Consider the following 12687-nt stretch of genomic DNA (forward strand, 5'->3'; position numbering starts at 1 on the left):
CGCAATCGCTCATTATGACATTTATCTTAGAATACGCTTCGCTAACAAATTTGACAAAAAAGTCAAAAGGTTGTCAAAATGTTATCAAAGGTTGTCATTTGTATGGAAAAAAGCAATGACATGGGGCATTGTAGAATCGCTAGCGTTCTATTCTATCGTGTAACTTGGCTACGACTTTTCTACTTTGCTATTTTGATCACGTGATCATTGAAAATTTCATACATTTTAGCGTTTCTATAGCGTTTCTACAGCGCTAGCGACTGTAGAATGTCAACTTGGCTAGCCCCCCAGAGCGGTTTGGCGATAACTATACTTAAGTGAACCTCCATAATTACCTGTATATTTATTTTTTTTTAAATGTAAGAAATAAACCTATGAAAATATTTAAAATGAGAATAAATTAATTATTAACATTATGTTTTTTTGTCTATTTCCAGGTTAGTATCGACTCCGTGTCCGCGGAACACAAGGACATGAAGATATTAGTAAGTACTTAATCCCTGTGTTTTAAACCTACCTATGTACGTTGCATAATTATGCTGCAAATTGTACATTCTATAATAGGGACATTTAAGTTTAAATGTTAATACTCAAATCATTAATTAATTAACATAAGACGATACATTAACACTATAAATGAACCTCGAAGGGATACAGCCCGGAACACAGCGTATTAGGCCGAAAATTATAATAATGATCACTGAGACGACGGTGCCGACGATACATATGTTGTCAAACCAAAAACAATACCAAAGTCATAAATATCAAAAGACACATTATATGTGTAGGTTGTTCTTTTTCCAATAATTGCTTAATATCGATATCAGCATCACAATTTCCACAATACTCGCGATTTTCTGTCACGAAGACATCAAATGACATCGGAACGGAATTGTATTACGAAATCGGTAATTTATTTTGATTTGTCGTCATCGACATGATACTGTGAAATGGGCATTGTGTGGCGCTGAGAGGCGCGAGTAATTCATTCGATACGGGGCGAGATGCGCGTGCGCGTGCGCAGCGTCACGTGACGTCCGAGGATCGATCTAGCGGTTACGTTACTGTAACTCAGGTATGGCCCGGATTGTGACCCGCAATTGGTTGAAATATATTAATGTTGTAGAAAGGAAGAAAATATAAAAATATAGAGACACTTTTAAAGGTGAAAAGCAAACGCATATATCAAAACAAATGTGTTAGTACAAGTGAAAGTACCAAAACGACATTGATAACAAGCTGCGCTTCTGATATCTTTCAGTTTAAGGGTGGTAGAACCCTTTGTGGTTCGACTCTGGCGGCACCACCGCCACACCCATTTCTAACTCACAACAGCAGTGTTAAACGTTGCTGTGTTCTGGTTTTAAGGGTTTGGTAAGGGAGACATACTTTTCCGAGGCGTTCCAGTTTAGTTCTCAGGCGTAGCGACGCATCTGTGGCCAACCTCAGGTAGGAATATCTAATCCTATCTAGTGCTGATTATGGATGTCCATGGGCGGCAGTATCTACTTACCATCAGGTGGACTGCGTGCTCATCTGCTACTCCTATAAAAGTAAACCATTTCCCATATCAATATGCCATCCAAATATCGGCAATGTAACCATTTTTAGATACAATCAGATAAGAAACGTTCACATCTACTGTATGATGAATTTGCGTTGTTATGCCGTGCTTACATAGTTCATACCGATATTAAACCTGCGTTAAAATCATATACGCACGATTCAATGTTAGCAGTTTACATTGTAACAAATAACATTAGTGTTCTGTGAAATGCGATTTTATTACCATATGAAGCTTTTCTGTTATGGCAACTAGCTATTGCTATTGTGAGAATGCAAACTCCGTTTTCAGTCATAATCGCAATATTAATGACTCCTTTGTTACACGTCTAGGATTTCAATAGTTTCGTGTACATAACACATGTACTCATATGATAATGTTAAATTTCTCATGTCTGCTGTTTTGAGAATTTCTGCCATTAATCAATTTGACCTCGACCCGAAAATATGTGGAATGTGTGAGTAAATATATAATTATACCAATGTTACATTAAAACGTAGGTACTTACTTAAACAGTGACCGGCTAATGTAAAATGATGCCTGAACGCTAAGGTTGCATATCGAAATAAATTGTTTAGTTGAGTAAACTACTATAAGCATAAGTAAACAATACTACTAATATTGTTGATCACACATTTTAAATGTTTTCATTGATATCAAAACCGTTACCATATCGAAATCACATCACATTCTCTTTCAATTGAATAACCTCGCACATCCAATTTATGATACATTTCGCTCGAATATCGTCGTGAACCGTTTAAACGAATTAAAAGCTTGACTGACAAGCTACAAAAGAGCAAAATTAAGCTTAGCCGAGACATTCTAATTAATCTTTACCTCACCGTGTACCACGCTTAAAATACCGCTCGGGGCGTGACAATTCCTGCGTCAGCTGACAAGTGACGTCGCCGCGGGTGTCCGGCTTGACACCTTCGATATATCTCCAGTGTCATATCCGTACAATGAACCTTTTCGTCATATTTTCAAGGCAAATTATGGATTTAAGCTTCACTAGAGCACATCCAAGTAGTACAGGATTTGGTAGACAACTTAAATGCTCGAAAAATAATGTTAACACTACAATTTGGTCTGTTTTGATTGCGTCTGACAAGTGACAGCCACCGCGAGTGTCCGGCTTGACGCGGTCGATATGCGTCCAGTGTCATATCCGTACAATGAACGTTTTCGACTTATTTGTGTGATAAATATTGGATTTAAGCTTTACTTAACTATGAACCAACCATATCAATACGCACAATTATTGAAACGCCGTCTACTATTGAGATACGGGTAGGTTACCTTTTGGTACCTAGAGTAGACGGCATTTATAAATGTGTAAATGTTTATTTTATTTTTTAGGTAACACTCAACCTTATCCAGTTCGCGCTTACCTCCTTATTTTGTGTAATGGACAAAACGTCACTTAACTTTAATTAGGTAGCTTACTAATGCGCGAAAGTCCAGGAATCCAGTTAATTTTAGGGCATTATCATGAAAAATTATGATTCTTGACCGAGAAAAAAAATTCAGTAAGCGGCGAGTCGACATAATGGATTGGTACAAATTTATTTTTGTTAATGTGCTTTTAATATGGCTCTTTACAGTAACGTAGGTAAGTTATACGTTACTTTTTCAAGGAAATTTTGTTAACTAATTTTGAAAAATACTATAATAGATTTAAAGCTCTGTTACAAGGAAAATCACTCTAGCTGGAGATTTAAAGTAGAGATAACAATATACTTTCTAATATTAACATACGTTATGTAAAATCCCGCTTACAAATACCTCAGGGTCTTTCAGATCGCATGCTCTTTTAAACAAATCAGTGTTCGGCGCATAGGTATTTATAATTAGCGATAAACAACAATTACTAGGTACGTACCTATAACAGTAGATCAAGAACATATTCGATTACAACTTCCGTTCCTTAAAAGACAATAATCGACGTACAATAAGGATTAATTACGATTCTAGATACAATTTTGCTATTATTACCGTCATACAAGCAACTGCAAATACAATTCAATAGGGAAGCTTGCTTTTCTTAAGTTCAAATGTATTGTATAAAGGCTATTTGTTTTAATACAATCTCGGTTTGTCGGCAGTGCAGTTGAAAGGGCTATTTATGAATAATGGTTTAGCCACAATGCCTGAACAGAGCTGGCGCCGCGGGCTGGCGAGTGCTGTGTGTGGCCGAATTGTGCGCAAACCATTAGAACCGTATCGATGCAATCGACTTAATAAAATCAAACGGTGTTTTGTTTTACCAGGGGGCAATACTAATAATAATATACACATATTGGAAACGTAAATGAATATAATCAAAAGCGTATTATAAAGTACTTAGCTAACTTTTCGTAAACAATTAGGCACAGGAGGTCATGTATAAATGACACGATTTTGAGTCTCAAGGACATTATTTTATGATTTGTTTGCCCTAACAACTTGGAGTTTTAGTTGGCATAAGTTCAAATTTTAATTTAGTGTAAGGTACTTTTTATTGTGCCCTTTATGACAGTAATTAGATAGGTGCGTACACCTCGCACTAAAACCCCCCCGGTCCGGTCCTCAGCGTTTGGTGGAGAACTGCGGGATCTCCAACGGAACACAACCGGAGTCCTCCTAACGCGATGCCCTTCTATCGGGCTCTGCCCTGGGAGAGCACTTTACGCTTCTCTCACATCCCCTGGTGATTACAGCGATATGCGACCACACAAAACCGCTGTCCTTCCCGGGGTCGCTTGCTGGACGGTTTGAGCTCCCACTCTTGCCGCCCGCAACCCCGAAAACCCCTTTTAGTCGCCTCTTACGACAGGTAGGGGATACCGTAGCCCTATTCTGGTCCCGGTACTACAGGGACAAGGTGCGTACACCTAACGCACTCTTGTTGTCTTTAAAGGAATTTTGTAGCTTTGTTATGATTGAAGTACCTAAGTATCTTTCAAATGTAATTAATCTGATAGTGATAGTAGTCATTGCCGTCCTTAGATATCTGAATGCAACTCCAGCTCCAACTAGAACAGGGAACCTGAAGCCGATGTTTTTATCACATGTGAGCCAGGCGGCGTCCAAACCATTCCGTAAAATAAACTTCACGTCAGAAATAGGTGTGGCAGCGGAACCATACTAGTTTCACTCCCTTTCATAATATATTTCTTTTAGTTACTTTAACACCTATTTACTATGAAATTAATTAACCATATGACATACGAGTAAATACTCTGTATACAGTTAATTAAGCATGATGTGCTTCTTTTAGTTTTTATCTGTTCTTTAAAACACTTCAAATTACTTAGTTTTTATTGCACCGTTCCTCTTCGCTTGCTTACAAGCTGTGAAGGATTTAACAGAATTTTATGCAATACTTATTGGTAATTAGAGTATTGCACTCAGATTTCTGAATACAAACGAGCGTGAACGTTTTTTGTAACGCTACATCAGGCGGGAAGTGGCTGTAATATTACAGGGTGTTCAATAAATAAAAAACATATTGGTCGGGTACTTAATCATTTATTGGTAAGAAATACCTAGATATTTTTGATTTAACTAGGTATCCTATTTTAGAATTTCTTAATAGGTACATTTGACATTTGTTTTTGTTTTTCTATTTCATTTACGTATAGTTTGTGGCATTATTTATATTTATTTATAAGTATATCAATAAGTTAATATAATTCCTGCGGTTGAAAACCAGCTACAAAATTGAACTAAATATATTTCTTATAGACCAGGGTCGATAATTTTTAAAACCAATTAAAATCGTAGTAGGATGAAACCCATTAGAAAAGGAGGGGAATATTATAAAAATGAAGGGAAAAATAATTTACGGGCGATCTGAGGTCGGGGAGGGGATGGGGGTGAGTTTTTAAGGGTAAAAAACGGTTTTTCTCGATTTCCGGCAAAACTAAAAGTCCTATCGAAAAAAGTCAAATGGCAAAGTTGTAGGTAATAAAAAGATCTAAAACTTTTGTATTTACACTTTTTTCACATAACCTCAAAATGTATGTGAAAAATTCAAAAAACCAAGTTTTTGGTGTTTTATTTTTATCTTTTACAAAAAATTTTTTTTTTTTTCACCATCAAAAAGTAGAGATTTCAACGAACAGAAAACATACCAACTTTTTGAAAAAAGCTGATATTTTGACGGGTGAGTTTTCGATTGAAAATTAGGGTGTTTTTTCGATATTAATTCAAAATAAGGTGAAAAAATAAATATTTTTAATCACATAAATTACAGCGTATTTGGGACATAAAAAGGTAAGTTTTCGCCAAATTCCGTTAAAAAAATTTTTTGTAAAAGATAAAAATAAAAAACCAAAAACATGTTTTTTTGAATTTTTCACATAAATTTTGAGGTTATGTGAAAAAAGTGTAAATACAAAAGTTTTAGATCTTTTTATTACCTACAACTTTGCCATTTGACTTTTTTCGATAGGACTTTGGACTAGGAGAAAAACCGTTTTTTACCCTTAAAGACTCACCCCCATCCCCTCCCCGACCTCAGATCGCCCGTAAATTATTTTTCCCTTCATTTTTATAATATTCCCCTCCTTTTCTAATGGGTTTCATCCTACTACAATTTTATTTCACTTTTTATTATTTTTAAAGGCTTCTACCCTGGTCTATTAGAAAAATATAATAAAATGGAAAAAAGATATAAAGGATAGAAAGGTACTTTACAAGAGCTACGTATCCAGAACACGTACAACATGCAGACGGAATATCAAGCAAAGGTTTTTCTGCCAAGAGCCATTCCGAATGTTGTAGATAAGACATTTATATAAAGAAGGGTCAGACGGTCGGTATAGGTACTTAAAAAGACGAGTGCTATCTTTTTCATGTAGGTATCTCTATATATTAAAAAAATCTCAAGACAGAAGAATTACACAAAGTATTTAAAAATATTTTAATAGGAAGCTGTAGCTTTAATTATTTTATATTCAAACTGTCAAAAGTTGTACAATCAAAAAATATATAAGAGTCCTATATACCTAAGTCGAAAGTTGGTTAAAGGTTCCTCCTATTATTTCAATTTAACAGCTCTCTTAAATCAGCAAGTCTTGTATATACCTACATAATAATTATATAATCTGGATCTCTGAAAAGGGTCCATCGATTTTCATGACATTTAGTACGCGGGGAGTTTTGGAGACGATAAATCGATCTAGCTAAGTACCTAACATTTTTAGAAAACGTCGCTTATAAAAACAAGCAAAGCTCGATCATCCAGGTAGTGGCAATAAATAGAGCCCTAATTTTGTCCAGTTATTCTGTTGTTGGTTTGTTTGTCTGTTTATTTGTCACGTTCATTTTCCCGACCTCTATTAGTAGGTATATTATCAATTTAAAGTCACTTAATCGTTCTATCCGCTTACATGGCTATTTTAGTACCTATAGAAGCAGTATGTAAGTACCTCAGGTAATACTAACCCCATCAGAAATATTAATTTATACCATTTTATGCCATATATTTCATTTAAATACTTTGTTACTTTGTTTACCTTGTTTCAGATAATACGAGATAAATAATTACGTACATAAATTAATATATTAAGCACAAAGTCGAGACAGGCGTAATAATCAGTTGTTACATGCAATAACTAACCGCTTAAAATGTTAAGCATTAATCTTCCGTAACATGATATTCAATAACTGTTTCTAGTGTCGTAAATTATATATTTATACATCATAGATATACAGAAATATATAACTACCTACTACTATAAGTATGTGTCTATAAGGAGCAATTCTCTGGAGGGCCCCTTAGCTTAGGCTCTTTTCTAAGATGCAAAATCTAGATTTAAGGTCGTCCGTGAACTTTAAAGGAATTAGGTTAGATAGATTTGAATTTGTAGATCAGATTATACTTACATATGGCTATAGAACTCTATAACGCTGTGTCAATTTCATAACAACGACATATCGACAAGTTAGTAGTAGTTTACACATATGTACGTGTGGAGCGGTTCAGATCAATACAGCAGTGACATGGATACACCGGCGTCACTAACTTCCTCTATTTCCGCCCTTCATCAGACGCCGGTCAAACTCTACGTAGGTACTCAAACTATACACGTTAGGGTTGCCATGGTAACAGTTTTCCAGGGCTTACCTAAGGTTGCTCAGACAGGGATTTGTATTTTTCAATTACAATTTTTCTTTGGTACATTTTATTTTAATTATTGAGATAAAACATAAATATTTACATTTTATAAAACTTATATACATAAATAGAATTGTAAACTAAATGATATAATATATTATTCTAAACTAATTTAACTATTTAATTGTTGAGATAACACATAAATATTGACATTTTATAAAACTTATATACATAAATAGAATTGTAAACTAAATGATATAATATATTATTCTAAAGTAATTTAACTATTAACAATTGATATGCATATTTATATCCTCAAGCTGTTTCCTTCACCAATTCACAATCGATTAAATAGGTATTAGATGACACTTATAAAGGGAACTCTCCAAAAAAAGCGAAATAAAGCTTTCTGTCAAAGACCCATTAGTGCGTCCATACGCATCCATATATCCATGTAGGTAGATAGGCACTATGGATGGATATGACGTATGGATAATCGCACTCTAAGGATTTAGAAATCAATCATTGTTTTCCATTATGTCGTCAATAATGTATCGATAGGTGAATTTTTCTACATTTAGTGTATTTATAAATTTTAATTATATTATATAATTAAAGCTTTTGTATTATAAAGTTATGTTTAATTTAAAACGATATTTTATACAAATATCAACCTGACATTTTAAAAATTAATTATCTTATTACATGCATCATACGATCCGTAATTCCGAACACCAAATCTGAGCCTATTTTTAATCATTGGAAAGTACTGCCGCAAGAAATATCAAATATTTATTTATTATTAATTGCATAAAATAATTACTTACGCTTTAATACTAATAAAAGCTTGTTTTTAAAAGCCTTTGTAATACAAATTTATTGGTCATTTGATCCGATATTTTGTACAAATACCAACCTGACATTTTACCCAACTTTCCCCATTGTTTTTACTCACTCAATTTCTCGAACCTTAACGGTTTTACCTTACATACATCATACGATCCGTAATTGCGAACACCGAATCTGAGCCTATTTATCATCATTGGAAAGTACTGCCGCATGAAATATCCCCGTAATTCGATTTCTTTTGCACGCGCCGCCCTCTCAGTAATTTCGCATCTCAGCATGGGTTTCGTGTTCAAATTAAAATGTTTATTGCGTTGCGTTCGCACGGTGGAGGCCGAGTCATTTGGTTATATCGAACACGCCCATGCGCCCCTGTCTATCTGAAATTTTACTTGCGATAACACCCCTAATGTCGCTAATGGTTGAACTACCCGACACGACACGGCACCGACACCTGAGACATCTAAAGAGATGCCATAAGTGTCTATGTATAGTCCGCGCCAAATTGCTAGTCCGCTCTGAAGTTGTTGCGAGCTGGTGTTGTCATACAATTTGTTACGGCGACGTGACTCATTTCTATATTCATAGCGAACTAGCAGTTTGTTGCGGTCTATACCTACTTCGCGTATTAATAAGGCAGGGCAAAACTCTTATAAATATTGGTATTCATTGACAGGAAACAATTTGTACAGTTCGTTATTTCGTTATTTTAAATCGATTTTTCGGTCTAATTCATTCAGACATAGAGTCACTAAAACCTCCCTGTAAAATTAGTAAGCAAACAGTAGGCAAAAACTGGCATACTTGGTTTCATAGCAGATAAATGCACTATTTATTGATATTTGTGTCGTCTCGGTGCGGTGTCGTGTCGTACTAATAAAGAAGGGTCAGTCACTAATGCCGCGACTGTCATTTCCGTTCGCTTCCGTCAAAAACGTATACCTTGTTTCGTTACAATAACGAAGATAGTCCCTGGATAGCTCGTTATGCGTGTCGTAAAACTATTAGCCGCTTAAGCTATTCTTAAAGCGACATTCTCTTAGAATTTAGCGGAAGGGCGCGGAAGGGCGCCATCGTTTTTTACCATTAATACCTTTATGGTTTTTATGACCCATTACGTATTATTTGGCTGTGTTTATTAGGTTTTTTCTGTGGGTGCATTATATTTCATTATCTTTAACACCTTGTTGGATCCGAGTTTCCTATGTGAAGGGTATGGGAAGGGATGACAGATGTTAATATAATGTTCTAGGGAAATTATGTAGGGTTCTAACGGGCCATGGTCCGACATTGATTGAAGGATAAGACATAAGATAAATTTAATATTAGGTTTTGTAATTATGTGTTTTTTTATGTTCTAATAGAAGGACATCAGACTAGTGATAATAGATAGGTAGGTATGTTAAGTTGTTAGGTAGATAATATCTACTTACTATGACCTAGTAGCGAAGTGATTCTTGGAAGTTTTTTATCCGAGGTGTTCCAATTTACTTAGTCCTGAGGGGTAGGTATCTTTGGCAGACTTCAAGTAGAACTCTACAAGCTTATTGAGGATGTAAATGGGCGGCAGTAGCCATCAGTACCCTTACCATGAGTTTTTACGTTTTGACAAATATGACTTTTTTGGTGTTTACGTATTGCCCATATAATTTCCAATCAGCGCCCCTAGCGGATTGTATCAGAACTATAGCGTCAGTAACGTAACATCAAATGTTTAAATTGACAAAATGGCGCTTTATATTTTGTCTTTCTTTTTTGCGAACATGTGAGGCAGACAAAAAGACTTGAGCACTTACTTATTACTACCTACGTTTACTCAGTCAACTAAGCAAACGGAACAGAATAATGGATTGAGTAAACGTAACGTAAAATTGTGAGATGTTTTCATGAAAGCTCATGGTAAGGGTACAGTTTGACTGCATAGGTACTCGTTAGCTACATCTATATCAAATAAAACTTTGCAAGAAGTCGGTGCTAGCCACTTTGATAGGCATCTAAGAAGATACCTACCTACCTCTTATGACTTACATGGATAGAGTCAAGTGGTGGGTCGACTCTATCGACTCTACACGGCATAGGTACCAGGTCATTCTGTCTATTTAGGTAAGCATACGACTAACTGCAAATGTTCCGTTTCAATTGCCATAGATACCTATTAATGGTAGGTATTATCCGTGATGAAAATTAAATCCCTCAAGAAATCCCTTGACATGCTATTCAGGCCAAATCACAACAGGTAGTGAAATTAGTTACAAAGTGGTACTTAGTTAGTATGCGGTTTTGCTGCTACAGCAGAACTCTACCTGTACAATGATCATGACCAAATAATTGTGCCATCGATAAAATGGGGCTTAATTTGTTTACGAATGTAAAACCTAAACTTATGTACGTACATCTGTATCTAAGCCTCTTTACTAATTCGCATGGGTGCTGGATTAGACCCCCATTCGAAAACCCGCACCCAAATAGTTTTATTAAAATTACCCACTGAAGCAATTTAAAAACATAAAAGGTAGAAGCTTTTCAAAACCTAAAAAACAGACAAACGAAACGACCCTTTAACATTTCACAAGAGCTTTGACATAATTCCGGGCCCTTACGATCGCGAAGCAACAATCGGAAACAAAGTATGCAAATCGGACCGAAATAAAATGGAGTCGTAGCTCGCGCGTGCGATCGATACGTCCGCTACGACCTTGGGGGCGGGGCCTCGCGTGGGCGGGCCGAATAAGAGGCTGGGATTGGCTCGCCCCGCCCACCGCCCGCCCCCCACATGCTGCACCCGCGCTATGCTCGCCGGGTACTCGAGTGACGCGGACACGAGTCAACGTCAACGCGTCATGCGTCCGCGCGTCAAACAGTTATCATAAATCTTCATAAATGTTCGTAAAGTTTAACAGTTTGTTTGAGTTTGTTTGTAAATAAACGTTTGAACTGTTTGTGTTATTGATGTGCTAGTGTTTGAAGATGATCACCGATATGTACGCGCCGCTACCGGCGCCCAATAAGAATATTGTAAGTTATTTGTTTTTCCTTATTTAACATTAAATATAATGAAACATAGTCATACTTTTCCTGTAATAATAATGTTATTTACAATGTTATATTTAACATTGCTTAGGAAAAATAAAGCGAGTAGATAAGGGATTTGAATCAGCTGCTTGTCAGAAGCTTACCTAAGTGTTATATTTGAATACTTACTGAATTTTACATTAAGAATTGGTAATTTAATTAGGTAGTGTAGATTGGAGAGATCAATTTTGATATTATTTAAATATTTACAATGAATGCGTCGTTTGTAAACTTGCTTTGTGTTTGTCATGTTTTTCTAGTAGGCTTAACCAAATAATCTGTGCTAACATTTTATGTAGGTACAGTTTAATATAGTTGTGGAGCTATGAAAATACTGTTTTATTTTTTTATAATATATTAATGTATCTATATTGTGCTGTATACATTTTTTATGCTAATACAATTTAATAAAATACAAAATTAAATTCATGAAATCATGAAATCAATTCAAAAGATGTTACCGCTTGTCAAGGATTGACATCGGTATAAAACACAAATGTTTATTTATTTATTAATTTGATAATGGTCACTAATATACTGTTCATTTTTTCATTATTATATACATTATTGAATAATATCTACATGCTAAATAACAAATGGTAGGTGAATAGAATTATTAACAAGTATCACGACTTTGGATTGCGTGTCAAGGATCGAAGTATATGCTGATCACGCCGTGACGTCCCGACGGCTCGTGTGAGTAGCGGACAATGTAACAAAGTAACGCCGTTAATAAACTGTAATCATCCTTTAAAACACAAGCATTTACATTTAACATACTCTTCGATAATAAATAGAACTAAAGGGTTGACACGTATCACAGTTGTGGATCGCGTGACGAATTTTCTGTGTATCTCCCAGTTATGCCGTGACATTCCGACGGCTTGGATTAGTATTTACCAAACAACCAAAGTAACACGTTGTTGTAATCTATAAAGCATAATCATTTATGCTTAATTAATTTACTAGCAATGCCCTATTTTAGAACATATTGTACTGTTATTTCGATACAAAGAATTGTCACGTACCATGGTTGTGGATCGCGTGTTCCTCGGAGTATCTGCGGGTCACGCCGTGACGTTCCGACGGCTCGCATACA

At 35.6% G+C, this 12687-nt stretch overlaps 1 protein-coding gene across 4 annotated transcripts in view; it reads left to right on the forward strand.

Moving 5' to 3' along the window:
• The window catches only part of Sp1 (transcription factor Sp8), a 94400-nt gene that overhangs the window by 55905 nt on the left and 25808 nt on the right, over nucleotides 1–12687 (forward strand). Inside the window, exon 2 of one of the 4 annotated variants that reach the window (XM_073087868.1) lies at nucleotides 438–485. The exons of 2 other annotated variants lie outside the window; for them this stretch is intronic. In XM_073087868.1, coding sequence (XP_072943969.1) covers nucleotides 438–485 — 48 coding nt within the window. Of the gene's footprint in view, nucleotides 1–437; nucleotides 486–11327; nucleotides 11532–12687 lie in introns of those variants that run through there. One more of the 4 variants, XM_073087871.1, reaches the window with a different exon arrangement.

Source organism: Epargyreus clarus, unplaced genomic scaffold (genome assembly GCF_041222505.1).
Source record: "Epargyreus clarus isolate Ecla_fem2 unplaced genomic scaffold, WU_Ecla_fem_2.2 ptg000026l, whole genome shotgun sequence".
Classification (NCBI taxonomy): Eukaryota; Metazoa; Arthropoda; class Insecta; order Lepidoptera; family Hesperiidae; genus Epargyreus; species Epargyreus clarus.